We start from the raw sequence: 26435 nt of genomic DNA, 5'->3' as shown, positions 1-26435 counted from the left end.
ATAATGCTTCAGGTATTGGTCTGCTTTCATACTTTGCTCGGTAAAGAGCGGGTCGAGGGGGTGAGTGGAAGAAAAAAGAGTGAGAAAATGAAGGTGAAAGAGAACGGTAGGAGGGAGAAACAAAGAGAGCACTCGTCATCTAAGGTAAAACTCAGTACACACCGTCAGTGTACTGAGACTGGGGCCTCATTCTGTCATAGAGTTAGACTAGCAGTGATTGTTATCCCTCTCAAACAGGTATTTGAACTAAAGCTTTGTAATGACTGTACCTGTCCTTGGTCTAGGTTAGGGTTTTCCAAACTCGGTCCTGGGCCCCTCTGGGGCCCCTCACCCTCTGAGTATACGTTTAGTTTTTTTACACACCGGATTTCAAATATTCAAAGCTTGATGATGAGTTGGTTATTTGAATCACCTGTGTAGTGCTAGGGCAATTACACTTTGAGTCTCTGAGGCCGAGTGTTGAGTAGAGGACAGACTGGGGCCCCAGGACTGCGTTTGGGAAACCCTGGTGTCTAGGTAGTCAACAACAACATGTCAAAACCTTGAGCCTGCCAGGTTGTTCTGGGAGGTCAGGGGTTAGAGGTCACTGCTAATGGTGACAGGGAACATTCCTCTCTGTCTCTGTGACTTCTCCTCACTCCATTTTATCATGTTATGTCCTGGAGCAGTGTTTGCATTTGTGTGTGTGTGTGTGTGTGTTTGTTCATGTGTGTGTGTGTGTGCTTGTTCGTGTGTGTGTGTGTGTGTGTGTGTGTGCGCGTGCGTGTGCGTGTGTGTGTGCATGTGTGCGTGTGTGTGTGCGTGTGTGTGTTTGTTTGTGTGTGTGTGCGTGTGTGTGTGTGCATGTGTGCGTGTGTGTGTGTGTGCGTGCGTGCATGTGTGTGTGTGTGTGCGTAGCCCTCAATGTGTCTACAATGTCAAACACTACCCAGCTGAACATGTCCAGACACCATCCCATTCAATAACACAGCTAACTCACTGCAGTTACAATGGCGTCACATAGACCGGCTAGAAGAATGGCAATAGCAATGCAAATTGATCTGGTGTGTGATCATGCACTTTACAAATTGCATCCATCCTTCTGGCAGCTATTTATGATGACTTCAAAATCAACAAAGGGATACGGGGTGTATCGGGGCGGCAGCGTAGCTTAGTGGTTAGAGCGTTGGACTAGTAACCGAAAGGTTGCAAGATCAAATCCCTGAGCTGACAAAGTACAAATCTGTCATTCTGCCCCTGAACAAGGCAGTTAACCCACTGTTCCCAGGCCGTCATTGAAAATAAGAATGTGTTCTTAACTGACTTGCCTAGCTAAATACATAAAAAAAAAAAAATACAAGGTCAGTGTTGAGATGACATGTGCATTACAGCCATTTGAGTGTATGAACATATAAACACATACTTCTCTAACCTGGGTCTGTGATGTCAATACTGAATCTGTTTCATTATTTCTCTGTGCACGGATTAGGAAAATCTGTGTTATCCCAATATTGTTCTGTTTTGGTTTTAGGATTTAGCATTTAGTGTGTGTTTAGTCTCCGTGGGAGCATTTGTTTCTCAGCAAAATGGCAGCCCTGTCCTTCTACTTTTTGTTTGACCTACACATGCACTAATGTTGAGTCCAACCCTGTGTTGTATCTATCTCACCAACAGTAACACCCACACAACTCAACACCATCCCTGAGTGCCAAGCTGCTCCATGTCACTCTGTCAACACTTCATAACAAACAACAGTAACTGAAAGCGATCCATTCAAAGAAGGTTTCAGTTCAGAATAATAACAAATACGACCAAATGTATGTCACACTGGAAGTGGAATGAATCATAGTTGCCGTAGTCCAACCTTATTACAACCTCAGTACAATCTTACCATGACCTCAGGAGAATGTGAGATTGGTTTGCATGGAGGGGTCAAAGGTGACTCTCAGTAGCTTGTTTAGCCTGTTTTACAGCCTCTCTCTGTTGGGGAATGCTAGCGACCCAACCTGCACTACTCCCTATTCCCCAAAGCAAAATCCCAACGCTGGAAAAACATCTGGGAAAGCCATGGACGGTGGCGGGGGAAAGTGTGTGAAATCGCCACAGAGGCCCAATACAGAATTCAGCGAGGTGGGGGGGGGGGGGGGGTAATGGCATCACTAACAGAGATACATTTGGGAGGCATGGCCCCAGACTTTACATAATGGAGGAGTGCTCTACAAACCTGTGTGCAGGCTTTTGCTCTAGCCCAGCACCAACACAAATTCAACTAAAATACAACTTCTAATGAAGAGTTGGATGTTAGTAGTACTATGCTAGGACTACCGAAACCTGCACACCTTGCAGGTCCACAGGAACATGAAGAACACGACAGGTATATTTCAGTTATAATGGGACACGGCCTATTCCTCGTTTTTATTTAAACACTGCTCCAATAAGTAGAGCTGGAATGTGACAGGGGTTAAGCCTACCAATAATATATATGTCAGATCCATCACTAGGCAAACACAGCTGACTCCGACAGCAGTCCCTCGTGTTGTGGTTGTGCAGCCAGCCAGCAATGCTCCAGAGCTTCCCTCCCCAAACGTGCCCCTCCACCCTTCCACGCCCAGCAGGCAGGCAGCCTCAGATCCCAGAGATGATAAACAGGCTTCACAGAGACAGAGGCCAGAGAGCTCGGCAGGGAGACAACGCACAGGGAGGAGGTGGAAAGATGGATGTGTGTGTTGTGTGTGACGGATAAAGGTAAAGCGATGCTTCAGTGTGTTTTTTTTTGGTCGACAATCACGACTGTCTCTGAGTTCTTCTCTGGGTGAAGTGCTGTTCGTCATCAACACAGACCACTGTCAGGAACCATAGATCCAGTGATACAACATGATCAGAATTACTGGCCCACTAGATCCCAGTATGCCTTCTCCCTGTCTGCTGACAGTACGCACGCACGCACACACACACACACACACACACACACACACACACACACACACACACACACACACACACACACACACACACACACACACACACACACACACACAGTGTTTATCCCCCCGGGTTTCTGCACTCTGCATGGGCCCCACTAATACAGAGTGTGTCTGTTGTCTCAACATAGAGTCACATGGATTCACGGGTGGTGACCTTTCGACTTTACTGACCCTCAGCTCAGAGTCGTACAGTGTCAAACCTCCATTCCCACACTATCACTGACACTCCCTTACTTCACAGGGTCCGCCGAGTCAAACACAGAGATAGGAACCAGGTGGTGCGAAGACGGCCTTGAAAGACCACGGTTCATATTGCAGTCGGGAACGCATGGTGAGCTCAGCCACACACATCTAGCAACATTCACCGTTGTTCCCCATGTGTGGATATTGTTGATATGGGAATAATGTCGCAACTACAAGCTGTTTTGTGAGGTCACGCACATTCTGATTCATTCTCAATCAGAAGATATCTGAGCGATATCAAGTGTGGAAATGGTTGGTTGAAACTTCTACTCTGAACTGGGGTCCCACACTAAAGATAACCACCATGGTGAGACCAAATCAAATACAATTTTATTTGTCACATACACATGGTTAGCAGATGTTAATGCGAGTGTAGTGAAATGCTTGTGCTTCTAGTTCCGACCGTGCAGTAATATCTTACAAGTAATCTAACAATTTCACAACAACAAAGGAATGAATACGAATATGTACATATAAATATATGGATGAGCGATAGCCAAATGGCATAGGCAAGATGCAATGTATAGAGTATTGTATATACATATGAGATGAGTAATGTAGGGTATTTAAACATTATATAAAGTGGCATTGTTTAAAGTGACTAGTGATACATTTATTACATCCAATTATTAATTATTAAAGTGGCTAGAGATTTGAGTCAGTATGTTGGCAGCAGCCACTCAATGTTAGTGATGGCTGTTTAACAGTCTGATGGCCTTGAGATAGAAGCTGTTTTTCAGTCTCTCGGTCGCAGCTTTGATGCACCTGTACTGACCTCGCCTTCTGGATGATAGCGGGGTGAACAGGCAGTGGCTCCGGTGGCTGTTGTCCTTGATGATCTTTTTGGCCTTCCTGTGACATCGGGTGGTGTAGGTGTCCTGGTGGGCAGGTAGTTTTCCACCGGTGATGTGTTGTGCAGACCTCACTACCCTCGGGAGAGCCTTACGGTTGTGGGCAGAGCAGTTGCCGTACCAGGCAGTGATACAGCCCGACAGGATGCTCTCGATTGTGCATCTGTAAACATTTGTGAGTGTTTTTGGTGACAAGCCAAATTTCTTCAGCCTCCTGAGGTTGTAGAGGCGCTCTTGCGCCTTTTTCACCACGCTGTATGTGTGGGTAGACCATTTCAGTTTGTCCGTGAAGTGTACGCTGAGGAACTTCAAACTTTCCACCTTCTCCACTACTGTCCCGTTGATGTGGATAGGGGGGTGCACCCTCTGCTGTTTCCTGAAGTCCACGATCATCTCCTTTGTTTTGTTGACGTTGAGTGTGAGTTTATTTTCCTGACACTACACTCCGAGGGCCCTCACCTCCTCCCTGTAGGCCGTCTCGTCGTTGTTGGTAATCAAGCCTACCACTGTAGTGTCGTCTGCAAACTTTATGATTGAGTTGGAGGCGTGCATGGCCACGCAGTCATGGGTGAACAGGGAGTACAGGAGAGGGCTGAGAACGCACCCTTGTGGGGCCCTCGGTGTTGAGGATCAGCGGGGTGGAGATGTTGTTTCCTACCCTCATCACCTGGGGGCGGCCCAGATAGACAACATAGATTGTGCAGCAGTGGGGCCCCTGCAGAGAGCAGACACCCGGGGGAGATTAAAACACAGTACATTCAGCCGACAGGGAGAGAGAGCACATTTTGGTCTGGTGGGCCAGTAGGTTGACGATCATGGGGAAGCTGCAATGTGCTGCTTATGTGGAGCGCCATGGGAGGCGTGGGACACAACCCTAGGGCTTTTCTCATCAACCGCGACACCTTATGGCTCTAGGCCGGCCTCCTTCCCATCATCCTTCAGTGGTCTATGATTGAGGCGAGGGGCAAGACAGAGCAGGGACGATCCAGGCTGCATCACATCTGGCCGTGATTGGGAGTCCCATAGGGCGGCGCACAATTGGCCCAGCGTCGTCCGGGTTTGGCCGGGGTAGGCCGTCATTGTAAATAAGAATGTGTTCTTAACTGAATTGCCAAGTTAAAATAAAAAAATAAAAGAGCAGGTCCAGCTTGGACATCAAGAGTACAGAGGTCTCTTTCTCCTGAGCCAAACATCCAGCCACTTCAACCTACTCTGAGCTCTCCATACATCTACATAGCTCAGGCCTGACCAAAGCGTTTTGTGGTCATGAAATTAAAAGTGGACAAGGGGAGTTGACCACCACATCATGTTTGAGGATGACCAAAGGGCAGTGACCACCACAGCATGTTTGAGGATGACCAAAGGGCAGTGACCACCACAGCATGTTTGAGGATGACCAAAGGGCAGTGACCACCACAGCATGTTTGAGGATGACCAAAGGGCAGTGACCACCACAGCATGTTTGAGGATGACCAAAGGGCAGTGACCACCACAGCATGTTTAAGGTTGACCAAAATTGCATCACTGAGAAAATGTGTGTATAAAATATACAAAGCCCACTTTAAATAGAGTTGAACTAAAGTTCTAGTATCTTTAATAGCAACTATTTAATGTAAAAATGCTCATATATAATGTATAAGACGACTCCTTTTTGGACCATGCCGTGCAAGCACAGTACACCACTCTACTAGGATCCTGTTGCGTTTGTTTGAGGGGAGGGGGAGTTTGTGAACTTGAACTTCACACAGGCCGATGAGGAAGGAGGAAGGGAGGGAACAGAAGAAGGAAAGGAGGGTAAGGGGTTGCACAGGAAGTAGAGTGTGGGTGGAGTCAGAGTTCAACGCCTGATTTCCAGCTCCCTCCACACACCCTCTCTGTCCTTCTGACCCTCTCTGTCCTTCTGACCCTCTCTGTTGCTCCATAAGAGAAAGAGAGAGGGGAGGATAGAGAGTGAGGGGGAGAAAGAGAGAGAGGGTGAGAGGCTCTGCTGCTGCTGCTGTGTGTGTGTTGTTGTGGTGTAAAAGAGGATTCGAAAAACAAAACGGGATCTCCTAACTGCTTTGGGGCTTGTAGCTCATAACTACTCGCTCATCATGACTACTCGTGTATGGCCATCGCCCTGGCAACGTTTACTTAGTAACGCAATAAACGCATGTCTCCATTCGTTACAATTAACACCTTTGGTTGCCAAGGAAGTTATGTCCAAAACATACAATATGCAAAGGGCCTTGTCTGATTTGCCTTTGTTGTTGATGTAGAGTGTTTATCGCTAACTGCTATGTCGGTGGATGCCCAGACCAAAAAAAATTATACTAATTGTCGGAGTGTCTGTTAGCTCTCGTCACGGCCTGGCTTGCAACGAGACTACAGTCTTCTTCTAATTGATGCTATTTTGGACAGGGCAGGAACTATTTGAGGAAAAGTTATGTGTGGCAGAAACTAGCAAGGACAGTCAATCCTTCTGGTGTGTATGTGCGTGCGTGTATGTGCAGTGCTAGCTAACATCTCCGACCACAAGAGCATCCTCTGCTGTTTTGGGAGTTAAGAGGGGCCGGAAAGTTAAGAGGGGCCGGGCGGTGGGGGGATGGGTGTGTGTGTGTGTGTGATGATATTTAGAACATGTGTTGCCACTCGAACAGGAAAAGGAAGCTTGCGTCTGGCCATGTGACACTCTGAGGTAATATTTCTGTCTGTCCTCTACTCAACACTCGGCCTCAGAGACTCAAAGTGCAATTAACATGGCAACACAGATATAAACCGTTTCCTGAGAGAAATAGAGAGGAAGAGAGAGAGCGAGAGAGCGAGAGAGAGACAGAGAGAGAGAGACAGAGAGAGAGAGACAGAGAGAGAGAGAGAGAGAGAGACTAGCAGTCAGAGGTGAGAAGCGAGGCGAAAAGAAGGGAGAAAAAGAAGCCTCAAACCAAAAACTACAGATCCCAATCTAACAGTCTTCACCTCTGTCGTAAGAGTTAGCCACCTATGAGGCAGCTAAAGTGTTGGTTATCTATGAGTCAGAGTATGTGCCACCCACCACTGAAGAAGCTCTTGACCTTGAGGTATCCCACACTGAGCCGAAGCACAGACAACTTGTCCAGCCTCGCACGTACATCCTCTGAGAACGGCAACAGCCCGGTCAACTTGTCCAGCTCTCCGTTCAGCCGATCCCTGTGGCGCTTTGACGGATTCGATTTGATGCCATCTGTAGGAGGGGGTTTAGGACTGAAAAAGAGAGAACAATAAGTTACGGTTCGATGACGGGGGTTTAAAATTGATGCAGGGTATTTCAACCCAAGAACTTGGTCTTTCTATTATTGCTGAAGAGAGTCTTCTAATACATACTGGTACTGAGAATTACACACAAGAGTAGAAAGTGTGACAAGCAGCCCCGGGTCTCTGCTAAACAGCCTGGTTTCTCTGGTGATGATGAAACCATCTTGTAAGAAATATTTTGGTAAAGAAGAGAATGGAATAGTATATATTTTATTATTATTATAGCATATATTACATGGAATCTGATTTCCTTTATTGTAATGTGAAAATGCCTGATCAATTTAGTCCTTATGAGTTTAGCTGTGTGCTTTTCGGGTTAGGGTATTCCCCTGTCCACTGTTGGGCTTCTGTTGAAGTGAGTTCTGGCACTAAAGAAGACTATAAGGCTGTTGAGAAACATACATAGGGCCACTTCAGGAAATGAAATGTGATCCAGACCCAAAAACCTCCAAGAACAATTGTCTTTTACAGAGATGTCTCAAGTTTGCAAATGTACAAAATGGCACCCTATTCCCTATAGCACGTGTCAAACTCAAGGCCAGCGGGCGGTTTGAGTAAATACATATATTTACTGAACAAAAATATAAACGCAACATGCAACAACTTCGACAATTTCACCGAGTTTCAGTTCATATAAGGAAATCAGTCAATTTAAATAAATGAATTAGGCCCTAAACTATGGATTTCACATGACTGGGCAGGAGCGCAGCAAATCTGAATTGTTTTTTTTTCTCCCACAAAAGGGCTTTATTACAGACATAAATACTCCTCAGTTTTATCAGCTGTCTGGGTGTCTGGTCTCGGACAATCCCACAGGTGAAGAAGCCGGATGTGGAGGTCCGGGGTTGGCGTGGTTACACGTGGTCTGCGGATGTAAGGCCGGTTGGACACTGCCCTCCCCCAAAAAATGTAACGTTGGAGGTGACTTATGGTAGGGAAATTAACATTAAATTCTCTGTTAACAGCTCAGGTGGACATTCCTGTAGTCAGCATGCCAATTGCATGCTCCCTCAAAACTTGAGACATCTGTGGCATTGTGTTGTGCGACAAAATTGCACATTTAAGTTGCCTTTTATTGTCCCCTAGCACAAGGTGCACCTGTGTAATGTTCATGCTGTTTAATCAGCTTCTTGATATGCCACACTTGTCAGGTGGATGGATTATCTTGGCAAAGGAGAAATCCTCACCAACAGGGATATAAACAAATTTGTGCACAGAACTTGAGAGAAAAAAAACATTTTGTGCATATGGACAATTTCTGGGATCTTTTATTTCAGCTCATGAAACATGGGACCAACACTTTATATGTTGCGTTTACATTTTTGTTCAGTACATACAGAATAGTCTCTTCACTCTGTCCAGCTAGCTAACAGTCATCGAAACGAAAGCTTGACAGTCAATAAGCATCGAACATTCCGAAAGTGATAGGTAGAGGACAAGTTTTTTTGCGCATTTTGACGGCAAGCTCAGTTTAAACTGCGGCCCACCGGACCTCAGTGAAGATCGAAAGTGGCCCGCGTGGAACATTTGTATGACACCCCGGGCCTATAGCATCAAAAGTAGTGAACTATAGGGAATACGGTGTCATTTCAGATACATACAGAGACTCGTTTCCCTTTGATAGTTGAAGAGTAGCTGAAACAGATGTGATTCTCAACCTCAAGTAAAAAACCACGTCATTGGTGCAGTATGACGTCATCCTGATTCCTCACAAATACAGGCCTCTGTTTACCAGGTATTTTGTCTTAGAGTAAGTCTCACCAAGCACCTTTGGGTCACAGCTACTGCACTCTCTCTGGCATATTCCTAGAAATGTACTTAACTCTCTTTGTAAACTGTCAAATAGCATAATTAATCCATTATAATGTTCAACTAACTACAATAGGCCTTAAGTCCACAGAGCTTATATTAGGCTGGTCAGAGTTGTTTTAGGCATTTGATAAGCAAGGCAATATTAGCTTTGTGTGTCAAGTATACTGTACATCATAATCATCTATTCCAACTAAAAAAACTATGTGAAATTTTTTATTGGAAATGAACTTTCAGACATATAAGAAAAACTGAAAAATGTATTAGAAATGAATTGTCATGGACATAGATGACATTTCAAACCCTAAACCTTATAATGTTGTTAACATAGTGTATCATTATCTACTCTTACCAATCCTTAAAACCAACAAGTTCTCCCACTTCAGAATTTCCTGGTTCAATGTTTGGGAGAACCTTGTCTTGAGAAACCAAGCCATTGTTGTCAAATGGAGGTCTGTTGTAACCCGACGCTGTATTTTCCCCACCAAGGGCTTACCCAAAGGGATTTCAACAGTAACTCAAGCCAGAGGTTTGGAACCAAATTATACATTCCCAGAAAACAAGGGAAAGTGATGACACCCGAGACTGGCCTTGGGGACAATAGGCCCTTCATTCAGACCATCTCTGTCCGTCCACCATCTTGGATTACATCTTGGATACCTCACACAGACGGAGGTACCTTCATTGTTGTAGCACAGGTGATATCACAAGTTAATGACACATTCCAAGTGACATTAGCATGTTTTGATACGGGTGCACGAAGTTCAATGTTACAGTAGTGTATCTCTTAATCACTGCAAGGACCACACAGTGATGTTTACATACTTATGTATTTATAATGAGATAAGTGCTAGCTTCTTGTAGCATTTTGGCTTACATCATTAAAATGGCCAACCTTTCCATAAACAGTTCAAACCAGAAGGACGAGATCTGAACCAAAATAGATAACAGGCCAGTCTTCCAAAGGTCAACCTGATGGCTGAACAGAGGAGGAGTGATAGAGGAACCAGATCTAGGTCATCTGATTTTGAGTGTTGTAACCGACACATGACACGAGAGGCCTGTGCACGTTTGGAAATAGCGGGGCCCAGGCCTGGATTCAAATAGTATTTGTTTTCAAATACTTTCAACATTTGACATAGCCATCACGGAGTGCCAGATGGGCAGGGTTTGCCTTTTGGGCCTATTCTATTGGTTAGTTTGCGCCAGGCAAGCTCAACCAAGGTCAGCTAAAGTGCACAAATACTATTTGAGCCCGGCTCTGGTAAGGTCATTCCCACCCTGATAACCTCCAGTAGAACTCTATCTGTCTCTGGTCCACCACAACAAAACAAGACTGGAATTAAACTCGGATGGCTCAACCTGCAGCGTTCGCCTTGCCCACCTCGCTGGCCCTCTCACCATGACTCATGCTGTAGGTCCAATTCTTAAAACAATGGATGTGTAGTGTTATCTATCTTGGCAGAGTTTTTACCATCTTATTGCAAGACTGCTTTCCCAGACTCCTAAACAAAGGTACTTTGTCTGAGTCAGTGTAACAACAACCCCTGAATAAGATTAGGTTCTGTCTAACATAACGAGTACATCAAAACTGTCTAGCATTCTTTCTAAACTGTTTGGTAAAGAAGAAAAAAAGACAAGGTAAATACTGTCTAACATTCTTTCCAAACAGCCAGGACACTGTCTGTGAAGTAATGGTGAAGGTACTAGCCACACCTGTGGATGGGGAATAGGGGTCCCTTAAAGTAAATCTTTAAAATGTGGGGATGTGAATGCATGGTCATCACCATCAAAGTCATATTAATCCGTTGACATACTTGCTGCCGAAAATCAATCAATCAATCAATCAATCTGTCTGTCTGTCTGTCTGTCTGTCTGTCTGTCTGTCTGTCTGTCTGTCTGTCTGTCTGTCTGTCTGTCTGTCTGTCTGTCTGTCTGTCTGTCTGTCTGTCTGTCACTCTCATTTGATTCACAGAGAAATCACAAAGAGTCATGCTTTTTCTGTTCTGAAATGGAAAATTACCAACTATAAGTCAGTGACCTAGTGAGAGTGGCAGACTGAGTATCATACTCAGAGGAATGTCTACTGAAACACTAGCGATGCATCCCAAATGGCATCCTATTCCATATATAGTGCACTACATTTTTACCAGAGAGCCCTATGAGCCCTGGTCAAAAGTACTGTATACGGAATAGAGTGCCATTTGAGAGGCAGATTAAGCCTGGTCTGCACACAGCAGCCACACAATGATATCATTGTGGAGGTAGAAAAAGCTCAATCTATTGGACATTATAGAACTGTAGACACTGTCTCCTGCCGTAGGTAATGTTATATCATCAATCTTCTCTTTATAAAAGGCCAACAGGTTACCCTGTGCCATTGTTCCAACCTTCTGGAAATCTGATAGAGGGAGAGAGCAATGAAAAGATCATGTTTACATATCGGGCTGGTAGAAAGTGTGGAGATTGGAGGAAGAAAATACTTGCTGAATAGGGTCATAAGGTTATAACTAGGTAATAATAAAGTAATTACTCATACTTATTAACTCAATGAGTCCCACCGTATCGCTGGTGCGTTTCGGACTCCTTTAAAACATTGTGCGTCTGAGCTACAGTCTTCTTGTACCATTGGAATCGTCTAATTCTCCTGCATCCGTAAATACCAACCATTAGTCTGTTTGATTACCGGTGGCTGAGCTAGAGCAGTATTTGTGAGACAAGGGCGGAACCCGAAGGTGCCCGGGGCAGGTTTTTTATGCAGAAATGTCTGTAGAGTCCGAATGGTTTGAGCTACAAACTATTAAATGCATTCTATGAAACGCTAAGACTCTCACAAACACGCACATGTGTTTTGATCTATGTTGCTCACAAGCTACGTAAGAGTCATTAGAAGGTAAGGGGTCCTTCTATATAGAAGATCATTGGAAATCCCAGGAAAAATGTGTCAATAACACTGTAACATGCTCAATGAATTGCTGACAAAAACTCCAAACAAACTCCATGACAAGTTGGATATTAATTTCCCAGTGAGCAAACAATTGATGTACTTACAGCATTCATATAAATTCATTTTTTTAATCAAGTTTATGCTTAGACTGACTCTTTTTTTTTTATTGACATCTCATAAATGCAACTCTTTATGTAAATATAAGGGCTGGACATGCAGATAAATGACAGTCAGATCAACTAAAATTAGATTTTGCTGGAGACTTGGGACCAAAATGTTCTGAATAGTGCAATATATATATAATATATAAGTTTGGGTTTTTTTTGCCAGAGAATACAACTGTATAACATTGTGTGACTTCGAAATATGGTAATTTGCAGAGGAAAAAAATGTGAAATGCAAAAAAGTTTGTTCATCATCACTGGAAAAAAAACGCAGGTCTATTAAATTACAACATTTCGACCCAGTTTTCCCTGCTCTCCCTCCCCCATGTAAGTATTGCATGAGAGCGCAGCCAATTTTCAACTTGATTATGACTAATGCAAGACTACCATTTCCATGCCAGACCATAACTACACACCAAAACTCAATCTTAAGGTAACCCTAAAGACTTGAGGAAGCATTTATAGCAGGCTATTGTGGAAAATACTGAGAACTTATATAGAGATTGTATAGATAACAAATCGAATGAAAATGGTTTGGAACGAGACAGTAGTCTCAAATTAGTTGGGCATCGTATCTGCAGAATCACTGCAGATACCCAGAGCTATACCAACTTTACGCACAACTTAAACACAAAACCAGTATCATAATATGCATATTATTATATGCATATTATTCATAGAATATGATCAATTGTAGATTGATACATAACACGTCAATCAATGTGTGTATCGTAAAAATGCATTCACCCATAAAATTATGACAAAAGGTAGTGAACATGCACATCGGTCTTATTTGCATAACTTGATTTAGTGAAGCAATGTAATGTAATATTTCCTTTACACAAAGTAGCCGTATCTTTAAACTTGAAAATTATATTCAGAGTTGCTTACATTTTCTGAACAGGCTTCTTCCGTTTCTTAGCTGCGTACTGCGCCGTACTCCCCAACATGATGTATATCTATCTCACTAAGAAAGTCTACAGAATAAGACTATCCAATACGTTTCCCTCTTATTCTTGCAGATAGTTTTCGAAGACACACGACCTGATAAAGCTCTGTATCATGTAAATATCCACAAGGACTCCGTTCCGATGTACAGAACGTCTCATACGTCGAAGCTCCAAATATGCTCAGACACTATTCCTCTTGGTATACCAGACCGATAAATCCAAAATTGCTTTTTGATTGTAAAAGGTTAGAAATACTTTTCAAACTGCACAGCAGCTAGAAATGTCGTGCGTGAACCGAACACAATTGACTCCTTCCTTTTTATATATTTGTTATGCTGTCATCCCTAATGCATTAACATACTGTACACTCCTCCAGTTGGGCGAACGTAAAGGCTGCGTTTTCTGCTGCTCGAACCAATCCAGAGCGCTGGTTCACTGCACCAGGTAAAGTGGGGCTGCTCGCTATTGGTGCAAAGCGCTTTCAGGAAACATGAGAGAGAGAGAGAGAGAGAGAGAGAGAGAGAGAGAGAGAGAGAGAGAGAGAGAGTTTTTGTGTCTACTGTTAATTTTGATTGTTTATTTCTCTTTTATTTATTATCTACTTCACTTGATTTGAGAATGTTAACATATGTTGCCCATGCCAATAAAGCCCCTTGAATTGAATTGAGAGATGTACCTTTAAAGAGGCAATCTGCATGTCTAACAATATAGAAGAGGTTGACCCCGCCACTGTTTTGGTAAACATCTGAGGGATGGGGCTGGAGAAATGTATCCACTCTGAAATTCATAGACAGAGGCACAGAGCTATGGACTCAGGGACTGAGTATCCATGTTATCAAAATTATAGTTGTAACCATGTTTTGAGGTTATACGGTGATCGTTTCTAATGACATTGTTTACAAATAAAAGAGTAAAACAAGCTTATATGTTGGGTCTGATGGAGTACGACAGTTGAACTAAGCTCAAGAGGTTACATTATTCAAGAATCAATGGGTATATATGTATGCAGTATCATTCATTTACATTTTAAAAATTGGTTTAGAAAGTGCAGATTGCCCCTTTAAAGGCGGAGTTGTTTATGATATATACAACGAGGACAAACTGTACGTATTGTACTTACATAATCGTTTGCAACCTTTGATATCATGGAGAACGCCCTCAGAGCTATGCGCAATAACTCATTTCAATTTAAATGCTGGCTATTGTCCTGGGCCTCTAACCTTATACTTGAATGCTAGGTTAATACATTTTTTATATACACAATTTCAGATCATTTTATGTTAGTGCGTGAACTTTGGCAACCAAACATTTCCAAAGCCACTTTCTCCCATGCAATAGTATATAATAGATAGCCAGGTATTCCCGGGCTACAGGGCTCCACCTTAACCCTGTTACCATGTGGTTGTGCATGGTTCAATGATGCTGGGAACTTTTCAGACACTCTTCCCATAAAGATGACTTATTGCTTCTGGTTCAATGATGAATGTGGTAATGGTTGCCTAGGGTTGTCTTGAAGAGTTTTTTGTTGTTGTTGATTTCAACAAAGAAATGCTGTTATGTCCATGGGCTTTTGAAACTCCCCAAACCACAATCCATTAAATACACTTGCAAACTATGGACAGTTATTGTAAAATGCCTTGTTTTATTCCATCTCCTCTTTCCTCTGTGACGGCTTAGCTTGGCCAATGGATCCTAGTAGTAGGACAGTATTTCCAGGACATGATCATATTGAATCATTAAATTCTGAGAGAAACTGAAGTGAATGATTAACACTGCCATTAGGGACTTACTGGTAAAAATTTGACAACTTCAAGGAGACACAAGGGACATGATTATAATCACATAGAATAGAAACTAATAGAATAGGATAGAATAAAATAGAGCCTCACTGTATCATGACTTTGCTACGACCAATCATGTGGACTGGGCCAGGGAGGCCAATGTTTGCTAACACGTCGATATGTCCTGTACTCAGGCTGCAGTGTTGTTGACACCCCAGACTGTGATTGGTTTGGTTGGGTCGCCCAGGTGTTGCTGTCTGACAGGGAGTGGAAAAACACACACAGCCTCTGACCGACCACATTGACCACGGAGCATGAACCATCTGCAGCACACACATTGAAATAGTGTCAGTAAAAACAAACAGCCACAGAAAGGACAGTGAAGCACACCACAGAATAGCTGACAGCTTCGACTTGGCCGTGGTGGCAAGTTAACGTCTTTGAAAAAGTAGGAGTTCAATCTATACCCTTCATTACTGTTCAATCTGTCACCCTTTACTCCTACACCTTGTCAGTAAACACTGAATAGAGGATTGGGGTTGAAAAGTTATCTCTGTTCTTGTTCCTGTTGATTAATCAGTCAATCGCAATGTATTTTGGCTTCATATATTCAGCTGCTGGCAAAGACATAGCGTTCCTACATCTTTCATAACCACTGTTTATGTGTGGATCCACATATCGACAAAGTTTTTGCCCAATTGTCGACTGAAGCAATGTATTGGGATTGACACTCTAATGGAAACTTTGAGCACATGAAATCAGTCAACATTACTGTGGTCCTAAAGCTTAATTGAATAAAAATGGTGACAAATGTATGTTGAGAAACACAGTGATAAAAACACAGAGCTTAAATTGAGTGCAATTCCAGAACTAACACCAGTTGGTTATTTTGTGCCTGTTTTTCTGCGTCTGTTTCCCCCTTATTAACAGCACTCACCAGAAATCATTTGGCATAGCTGCCTATTAAAGTGTCCCATCCAAGCAAGTATTTGAAATCACCGTCATAGCCACTGGAGGGAAAGTTTCTGCCATAGCGAAGAACAAATTAACACATGGGGAAACCTATTTCGTTACCATAGAGCCTCTGTTGTTGGTGCTTATAAACAAACCAATAACAAGTAAGCAGCTATTTATGATATACCACAATCTGGCACCATTAAATGACTTTTACGGTCAAAAATACATCCAGTTAAATTAAAGTTTGACTTGAAATAAAGAAAGTCTGTCCGGATAACATACAGGAAACTGACACACAGACCTTAGTTAGTGAAGCTGTCTCGGTAGCACTGTAATTATGTAGATTGCAGAGGGCATGTAAATTGTATGAATTAAAATGAAGAATCGACTGTTTGTAGTGAGAACAAATGGAGTTGATAAAAACCCTCTCTGTTTTGACATTCATTTGAAGCACGGTTCCATTATTGTCATGATGGAGTTCAGATCTGAAATTCTACTTCAATCTGAAATATGATTTATAAAATGCTGTTAAAATAGCTGTAGTATGATACAAATTATAGGGTTATTGTGAAGGTAGAATTCAGTTTAGCTCTATCTGACATGTCAAGAAATAAACATGCAACATTAACAAAACTGCACTCTTAACATGAGCTAATTAAAGAATTGCACATTTAGAGTTATACAATTCAGAGATGTTTATATTGTTTGGCAGGGGACAGGGTAAAACTGTGGTTAGTTCCCAGTTCTAGATGGCAAATCAAAGATTGTTCCCATAGTGTTTAACAAGACACGCAGAGGTGATTTTAATACACTAGTAAATCTGTTGAAAACAGTTTTAAATGTTACTCATTGAACTTTTACTGGGTAGCATTTAGTTCTATAACCAGCTTCATAAAGTGAAATGAGTGCTGTGTCATTTTGCATTCTTCTCAATTATCGCATCTTTCTGTACCTGAATCCATGATATAGTGCTTCAGAAAACTGATGTGCTTTGAAGGAAAAACAAAAGAAAATGCCATTTATATGTCATCTGTTTGGAAGTATTTGTTGGCATGAAGGGACTAAGATGTACTTGTTTGTGAGTTTCGTAACCAAGGACAGTTTAGGTTGCACGATGGGAAATGTAAACAAATTAGCTGAGAGAGAGTATCCAATACAATACTCAGATTTAATAGGTTTGAGGCATGAATTAGGTGGAAAATGTACCTTCGCTGCCTGGTCTCTACCCTCAAGTAATAGCTACCCCCCCTGGTCACCTCTGCTCACCCTGCAGTTATTGACTGACATTACATTCTTATTAGAGCAAGGGATTCTGCCCCTAGAGGTGAAAACCAGAACCCTTGTTGGGCAGGTCGGCAATTTAGAAGAACAGAGGCTGAGGAATTTGGCGCTATATGACCGTTCTACACAATCCATTTATATGTATATCTGAAAACCACTGACCATGGTTATTCATGTTCACAGCATTACTGTTTTCCTGATACTGATGCCTTCTGACAGTGTTGGAGTCTGGTCTGACGAGTTGGAGTGGATGATGCTTCTTTTGAAGTGAGCATAATGTCTTTCTCTGCTCTCGCCCTTCATTTTACGGAAACACTGACTGAAGCACTGAATCTTCAAAAGACTCAACTGGCTTGAAGATCAGAACTTAAGCTGTTGGATGGCCGCCTTGTCCAGCCGTCAATTGGTGCTGTACTTATAAGGGTGCAGCACTCGTGGAAAAACAACAACAACCTAGCTAAATCTGATACTGTCACATAGGTCTGGGAACAGTTACAGGAGCTTACCGCCAATCAAAATGGCTGCCGAAGGTTGCGATTTGGCATCGTTTCATTTGCAACACGTTGTTTGTGTTTACTTCTCTTTGAGGCAGAGAGGGGAAGTCCGGGGTTGTCTGGTTCACAGAGAAAGGAAGGGATTAAATCCATTGTTAAATCCAGAAGTGGCCCTTACCCTTTACTCAGATCCGAGTAGCCATATCGAGCCAAGCACTTGATCTGTGGAAGAAGAAAATAAAGAGTCTACAAGGAAATACAAGTCTTCTCCCCAGTAAAGTTCAGTGAAGATCTCTCTGCGCTCTCATCGTTATATTTATGGGTACCGTAATGTATCATCGTACATAATATTGAATATATTATGAGTATATGCTTAGAGGATATCTGTCATCATTCTGGTGCTGTAAATCATTAAGTATTGCACTCTCTCTGCACTCAGCCCGGTGGTGGACCTTGCAATGTTCCTCTCAACGAATAGCTTATACAGTCTTGTATAGATGTATGAAACATGATGAAAATGAAGGACACACAATCTCCACCTTAAAGTACCAAACCTGAGAGAGACTCATTCTTCAAACTCAGTCCGGGTCTGGACCCTGGACCAACACACGCACACGCGCACACACACACACACACACACACACACACACACACACACACACACACACACACACACACGCACACGCGCACACACATACACACACGCACACGCGCACACACATACACACACACTTTCAGCCATATAGTCATCCTGAATTTGAATTTGATTTGAGAGACCTATGATTGCGGACAGATGTTGGCGTAGTCGACATGTGTGTGTGTGTGGGTGTGTGTGTGTGTGTGTGTGTGTGCAAAACAGGGTGGGGAAGAGTTGGTCGGTCGGGTCATTGTATAAACTTTACCTTTCCGTCTGGTAATGGCTTCTTCCATGACAGCTCTAACTCTCTCTCTCCAGCTCAATGAATCACAACTGGGTTTAATGGAAGGGACTTGACCTCTGTGGGCGTTAGGTTGGCCTTTTGGAAGACAAATTGGTACCATTTCTCATCTTGTTTTTTATGATGAGAGATTATTAGCTGTGAACTTTTTAAAGGAGGCGAGGGTAGTGGGTTATGCTCGCTGTCATGCGTGGGCTGAGTGGGCTTTAGGACTGTATTCTTCATTCCTACTCAGGAAATGATTTGTTTGTATCAAATACTGAAGTAAAGCCTTCACTTTGGCATTGCCTCTATACTTTCAACAGAAACTGAAGACCACCATTTATTTAATTAAACAGTGTGTGAGGTATAGTACTCCTAAGTGCCTACCTAGCTGACATGTTTTGAATAGTCAGGCTAGGGTGTGTTATTTGTTCTCTACAATGTAGATGGAAGGGCTCTAAAGTACGTTTCTCTCCTGTGAATAGATTATGGGGTGCACACACTGGGTCTCCTGACGGTAGAAGTGGACACGGATCTAGTCATCTCAGATCTCTACAAGTGTCAAGGAGGTAGGAGATAGGAGTTGGTTTTGGATTTAAGGGATATCTCTGCTGCCCAACCTACTGGGAAATGGCTGGCCGACTAAACTGTAAACTCCAGTCTGTAAACTCCAGTCTGTAAACTCCAGTCTGTAAACTCCAGTCTGTAAACTCCAGTCTGTAAACTCCAGTCTGTAAACTCCAGTCTGTAAACTCCAGTCTGTAAACTCCAGTCTGTACCCCACAGGTATTTTTTTTTAAATGTATTTTTAATTTCACCTTTATTTAACCAGGTAGGCTAGTTGAGAACACCTTTATTTAACCAGGTGGGCTAGTTGAGAACACCTTTATTTAACCAGGTAGGCTAGTTGAGAACACCTTTATTTAACCAGGTAGGCTAGTTGAGAACACCTTTATTTAACCAGGTAGGCTAGTTGAGAACACCTTTATTTAACCAGGTGGGCTAGTTGAGAACACCTTTATTTTACCAGGTAGGCTAGTTGAGAACACCTTTATTTAACCAGGTAGGCTAGTTGAGAACAAGTTCTCATTTACAACTGCGACCTGGCCAAGATAAAGCAAAGCAGTGTGACACAGACAACAACACAGAGTTACACATGGAATAAACAATAAACAAGCCAATAACACAATAAACGAGTCAATGACACAGTAGAAAAAAAAGAGAAAGTCTATATACATTGTGTGCAAAAGGCATGAGGAGGTAGGCAATAAATAGACCATTTTTGCAGATTAACACTGGGGTGGTGTGCAAAAGAGCAGAAAAGTAAATAAAAACAGTATGGGGAAGAGGTAGGTGAGATGAGGTAGGTATAAGGGAAGGGGTAAGTTTTGCAGTGGTGGAAAAGTACTTGATTGTCATACTTGAGTAAAAGTAAAGATACCATACCAAAATAGAAAATGACTCAAGTAAAAGTGAAAGTCACCCAGTAAAATACTATTTGAGTGAAAGTCTAAAAGTATTTGGTTTTAAATATACTTAAGAATCAAAAGTAAATGTAAAAGTACAAATTATTTCATATTCCTTATTTAGCAAACCAGACGGCACGATTTACATTTTTTATTGACAGACAGCCAGGGGCACACTCAAACTAATTTACCCAAAAAAATTGTGCTTAGTCAATCTGACAGATCAGAGGCTGACCAGGGATGTTCTCTTGATAAGTGTGTGAATTGGACCATTTTCCTGTCAAAATGTAATGAGTACTTTTGGGTGTCAGGGAAATGCATGGAGTAAAAAGTGCATTCTTTTCTTTAGGAATGTTGTGAAGTAAAAGTAAAAGTTGGCAAAGATTAAAAATAGTAAAGTACAGATACCCCCCAAAAATTACTTAAGAAGTACTTTAAAGTATTTTTACTTAAGTACTTTACAACACTGAAGTTGGGTACCTTATAGTTTGGGTTTGAGTGTAGCTAACAGGTCTGACTGCTGACACCCAGGCTAGCCTTCTCACCACTCCTAAGGCTCAATTTTCTCCAAGTGCGAGAAAATAAACATGTTAATGAGGAGTGGAGCTGCGCACCGAATGAGGCTAGCTCCACATGTGCATTGAGTTGGGACGAAGGATTGGGAGGCTTAGGTCTGACAAAGCACCATTGGTCACTGATATAAGGCTGCAGCACTTTCAGGCTCTTCCATGGGCCACCCCATAGACTCCCACGCATGTTACAATCACTTAGGTGCAGGTTGTCATTGTTGAGCTAATTTGAATCAGACTGATATATTCTCAGATTGTCTAGATCAAAGTAACCTACTCTTAAATCGAACAATTGTTGACCCCCCCCCCCCCCACACACACACTTAAAAAAGTGAATGACTAGTAAATGCACAGGAGTAATCATCCAAGGCTGCCATCGCGGTGCTTTGGCAAACACGGAATTCCTAGTGATTCTATACATCATAACATAACGCATGTGTGTAATCATGCTTTTCAGATTGAAAAACATCACCGCAAATTTTTGGGGTACCTGATGAAGTGCAAATTGGGCAGTAGACTCACTTTATCTCCAGGCCATCAGACTTTTAAACAGTCACCACTATCCGGCCTCCACCCAGTACCCTGCCCTGAACTTTAGTCACAATTACTAGCCGGCTACCACCCGATACTCTACACTGAACTGCTGAGACTGCTGCCCAATGTACTTTACATAGTCATTAAACAACTGGTCACTTTAATAAAAAATAAGAATACTTTTTTACTCAATATGTAATGACTGTATTCTAGTTGAGGCTCATCCTATATAACTACTGCTGTACAGTCGTGGCCAAAGGTTTTGAGAATGACACAAATATACATTTTCACAAAGTCTGCTGCCTCAGTTTGTATGATGGTAATTTGCATATACTCCAGAATGTTATGAAGAGTGATCAGATGAATTGCAATTCATTGCAAAGTCCCTCTTTTCCATGCAAATGAACTGAATCCCCCCAAAACATTCCACTGCATTTCAGCCCTGCAGCAAAAGGACCAGCTGACATGTCAATGATTCTCTCGTTAACACAGGTGTGAGTGTTGACGAGGACACGGCTGGAGATCACTCTGTCATGCTGATTGAGTTCAAATAACAAAAGTAGGGTGTTGCTTGGAATCATTGTTCTTCCTCTGTCAACCATGGTTACCTGCAAGGAAACATGTGCCGTCATCATTGCTTTGCACAAAAAGGGCTTCACAGGCAAGGATATTGTTGCCAGTAAGATTGCACCTAAATCAACCAATTATCGGATCATTAAGAACTTCAAGGAGAGCGGTTCAATTGTTGTGAAGAAGGCTTCAGGGCGCCCAAGAAAGTCCAGCAAGCGCCAAGAATGTCTCCTAAAGTTGATTCAGCTGCGGGACTGGGGCACCACCAGTACATAGCTTGCTCAGGAATGGCAGCAGGTAGGTGTGAGTGCATATGCACACACAGTGAGGCAAAGACTTTTGGAGGATGGCCTGGTGTCAAGAAGGGCAGCAAAGAAGCCACTTCTCTCCAGGAAAAACATCAGGGACAGACTGATATTCTGCAAAAGGTACTGGGATTGGACTACTGAGGACTGGGGTAAAGTCATTTTGACTGGGGTGAAGTCAATCCCCTTTCCGATTGTTTGGGGCATCTGGAAAAAAGCTTGTCCGGAGAAGACAAGGTGAGCGCCACCATCAATCCTGTGTCATGCCAACAGTAAAGCATCCTGAGACCATTCTTGTGTGGGGTTGCTTCTCAGCCAAGGGAGTGGGCTCACTCACAATTTTGCCTAAGAACACAGCCATGAATAAAGAATGATTCCAACACATCCTCCGAGAGCAACTTCTCCCAACCATCTAGGAACAGTTTGGTGACGAACAATGCCTTTTCCAGCATGATGGAGCACCTTGCCATAAGGCAAAAGTGATAACTAAGTGGCTCGTGGAACAAAACATCGATATTTTGGGTCCATGGTCAGGAAACACCCCAGACCTTAATCCCATTGAGAACTTGTGGTCAATCCTTAAGAGGCGGGTGGGCAAACAAAAACCCATACATTCTGACAAACTCCAAGCATTGATTATGCAGGATGTGGCCCAGAAGTTAATTGACAGCATGCCAGGGTGGATTGCAGAGGTCTTGAAAAAGAAGGGTCAACACTGCAAATATTGACTCTTTGCATCAACTTCATGTAATTGTCAATAAAAGCCTTTGACACTTAAGAAATGCTTGTAATTATACTTCAGTATTCCATAGTAACATCTGACAAAAATATCTAAAGACACTGAAGCAGCAAACTTTGTGAACATTTATATTGGTGTCATTCTCAAAACCTTTGGCCATGACTGTACACACCTTTTCTATTCATATACTGTCCACACCGTCTACATACCACATCCTATACTATATATTTATATTCTGGACTCTGACATTGCTCGTTCTAATATTTCTATATTTGTTAATTTCTTCCTTTTTAATTTGGGGATTTGTGTGTATCGTTTTGTATTGTTAGGTATTACTGCACTGTTGGAGCCAGGAATGTAAGCATTTCACGACACCAGTGATAACATCTGCAAAATATGTGTACGTGACCCTTCACTCAATTCCATAAAAGTTCTGCTGGACTCACATGAATTATGAAGAAAAGATGCATAGTTTTCTTCACTATCAGAATTTTACGGGCAACAACATCCCACTGGGAACAGACGTCAATTCAACGTCTATTCCACGTTGATTCAACCAGTGTGTGCCCAGTGTGATAGGCCTATCTCCTTTTCCCAGTTCCCAAAATAATGGACTCCCATAATAAACTCCACTCGATCCTACTGCCAAGCTCCGCTGTGTAATGACTCATTATATTGAATATCACGTCTACCTGGCTGGCACAACTTGGAGAGACAGGATAATGGGATTTATGAGGAATGTTCCTCTCTCATTTTTTATCTGACTGGAAGTTTTTTCAAGACCGGAGTTGGAATTTCGGTAAAACTATTGGAAGCAGTTATCTCCCAGACATAAATAACAGAGTAATATATAATCCAGCAGTCTTCAGACATCTACTTTCCTCAACTTGACCTGTCTGATAACCCGTGGCATCCAGCAGGTGAGGTGATCACCACAGTGATCATGGAGGAAGACAAACAGCTCACCTCGGGTCCTAGGGCATCGGGTTTATGACACCTGGGTCTGGCCTAGATCCCCCCAACCTTTGGGTTACCAAACCCGCGACGACCACTCACTCTGGACAAGTAGCATAGGCACAGATACTGTATGCCGTGATGCAACAAAAGGCACGGACACCACCTTCCAGAACCATGCAAATGTTTCTAACGAAGAATGCAATTAAGGAGGCCTCTAAGGATCAACAGTAACTACATAAAATGTATTTACAGAGAGAAAAAATGTCAAACAAATATCTGCAAATGTCACTTACGATGTTTGTTCTGTTAGCAGGCAGCAGCAGTGCCATTGAAGAGGAGGCCTACTGTTTTAACACTGGTAGCTACAGTAGAAACAAGGCCTTGTTTTCCATTCATTCACATAAGCCCAGTAATCAGTATGGCTAATCAGAAGTTGGAAAAGCCAGCACAAATAAATACGTGTGAAGGAATTCTCTCCCCCTCAGCCCGACCAACAGATGGGAACACTCCAAAGGGGAACACTTGTGTTTGGGTGCTTTCTACACTCCACACTTTCTGTCCGACTACTTAAGGATCTATTATGTGGGTTTGCCTTATGCGTTTTAATGGACATGTGTGGTGTTTAAGTGTGTTTCGTAACACATCTACAAGAACTCAGATCAAGACCCTTTTTGTACAGTAAGTCATTACTGTTTTGATTTTATGGGACCAATGTCTATACTTTTGATTTTGTGGGATGTTTTGATTTTGTGGGACCAATGTCAATATGACCTGTTTTGAGAAAATTCGCAGAATAATTATGTCTCTTTTGGAGTTTGGATAGTAGTATACTTCTCTATACTGTGAACACAAACATGTGGTTGTATTATTTGTGACCAGCACAAAGTCAAAGTTCCTAACCTCTGCGGCTTTGCCTTTTCATATATGAGTGTGCTGCAGTGCCTGCATTGTGGCCTACTGTAGTCTGGACACGAGAGGAGAGGCGACTGCATTGAGTCAACAGCAGATTCTTGGTGTTGAGGCTGTCTCGGCTCGGGCTACCTGACTCTATGTGGGTAGAGTGAGCCCCTTCCTTCGGAAAAACTGTGTTCACACGCGAGGGGCTGTGGGGCCCCACGTCCCAGCATTCTCAGGTGGTGACTTCAGGAGAAGACTGTGACGCTGGAGCTGAAAAACTGAGAGTGGGCCAGGCCTCTCTGGGACCCGCCATCCACAGCCTCCCAGCCCCCGTCTGTTATTTCTAGTGTTATTAAAGAGCCTCCTCTGCTCTTGGCCGGGCTCTGTCCCTCCACTCATCTGTAGTTGATTAGGGCCCTGGTCGGTCGGTTGGCTTCACCCTGGTTCCCCAGCGCTGACATGAGGTATGGGCCTAGCGAGGCCCAGGCTATACTCACAACGATAAACATGGCGGCTTCCCATGAACTCATGCATCCCCTTGTAGTGAATGAAAAAAATCTAACACTTTAGAACGAGCAGTTAACACTCGCTTCAAGCAGAACAGAGAGCGATAAAATATCCCTGTTAATGCTAATGTTGTTGTATACGAGGCTGTCTGTCATATTTGTTGATGTATTTTGTCATTATTGGTTTGATCGGGGATGGATTTAATAACTAAGGTTGTGTTACAATAGCAAGCATGTGGTACTATGCCGTAGCCAGTCTACTATGCCATAGCCAGCTGCTACACTATACCATGTGGCTTTGAGTACCTGTCAAAAAAACACAACAGGACAAGCAAGGAGCTGACACTTCCCCATTGCATCCAATAACAGCATCCTTGTCGAAAATATTTTACAGTAAATACATTATACCTACAGGATGTGGAAAAAATAGCCTTTTTTTTTTTGAATGTCACATTTTGTTTCCTTTGGGTGTTTAATCTTGGTTTTCATTACGTCACTGTCTGATGAAAATGTCTTATCTCCAATACAAGAAGTTTTCAGGAAATGAAAAATGTGCATATTTTCCCATTGAACTTCAGAAGCTATTTTGAATACATTTTAGATCTTGGTCCTAGTTATGAAAAGTTCTAAGTACATTGAGGGAAATTGATGCTTTTAATAAATGGACAAAATTACTATTGGCAACATTTTTGTCAAGATGTTCTCAGACAGCAACATTATGTAAAGGTACAATCTCATATTTAATCAGTGGATGTCATTATTACTTTAGTTGCTTAAATTGATCTGACAAGATGTGCGAGTTAAAGTGCGAATTCCCCCGTCTAAAGGCCTGCACTCTCTCGCCCCCTCTCCAATGCCTATTGGCTTCATCCATACATTTCAATGGATGGGATTATGGTCGTTGACTGGGAGATGTTTTTCCTGGAAACACCACAGTTTCCATTTCCATTGGCCCTTCCCTCCTCTGCATCACTGAACACTTGCTCATGTCCCCCCCCCCCCCAAAAAAAGTCACACGCAATAGGACCGCTGTTCAACACACAGACTTGTAAAATGTCAGATGTTAATCAACCATCACATTGTTCAAGGCACATGCAGAGGGTGAGTTATGGTTAAGGCCCTGCTTTGCTTGGCAGTCTTTTCCCTCTTTTCTCTTAGAGGGATGAAAGACAGCTGGGTATGGGTAGAGAGGCATGTTGTGGGCCTAAATTTGCTCAACAAATTCCGAGGTCAATTTACAATTGGATTTTGGATATCCCACA

At 42.7% G+C, this 26435-nt stretch overlaps 2 protein-coding genes across 3 annotated transcripts in view; both read right to left on the bottom strand.

The window, feature by feature from the left end:
* LOC109890668 (aryl hydrocarbon receptor) overlaps positions 1-13556 on the bottom strand; it is a 72070-nt gene extending 58514 nt beyond the window's left edge. The window contains exons 1-2 of the mRNA XM_020482639.2: positions 13139-13556; positions 7089-7276 (exon numbers count right to left, since the gene is read on the bottom strand). Coding sequence (XP_020338228.2) covers positions 7089-7276; positions 13139-13197 — 247 coding nt within the window. The 5' untranslated portion in view covers positions 13198-13556. The remainder of the gene's footprint in view (positions 1-7088; positions 7277-13138) is intronic.
* Positions 13557-14814: 1258 nt separating this feature from the next.
* LOC109890680 (cell adhesion molecule 1) overlaps positions 14815-26435 on the bottom strand; it is a 60237-nt gene continuing 48616 nt past the window's right edge. The window contains exons 6-7 of one of the 2 annotated variants that reach the window (XR_002255444.2): positions 17723-17932; positions 14815-15301 (exon numbers count right to left, since the gene is read on the bottom strand). The gene's annotated coding sequence lies outside the window, so the exon portion shown is untranslated. Of the gene's footprint in view, positions 17933-26435 lie in introns of both variants that reach the window. The other variant, XR_004203444.1, reaches the window with a different exon arrangement.

Source organism: Oncorhynchus kisutch, linkage group LG16, assembly GCF_002021735.2.
Source record: "Oncorhynchus kisutch isolate 150728-3 linkage group LG16, Okis_V2, whole genome shotgun sequence".
NCBI lineage: Eukaryota > Metazoa > Chordata > Actinopteri > Salmoniformes > Salmonidae > Oncorhynchus > Oncorhynchus kisutch.
Note: the sequence above shows the minus strand (reverse complement) of the source record. Positions and strands in the feature narration are given on the sequence as shown.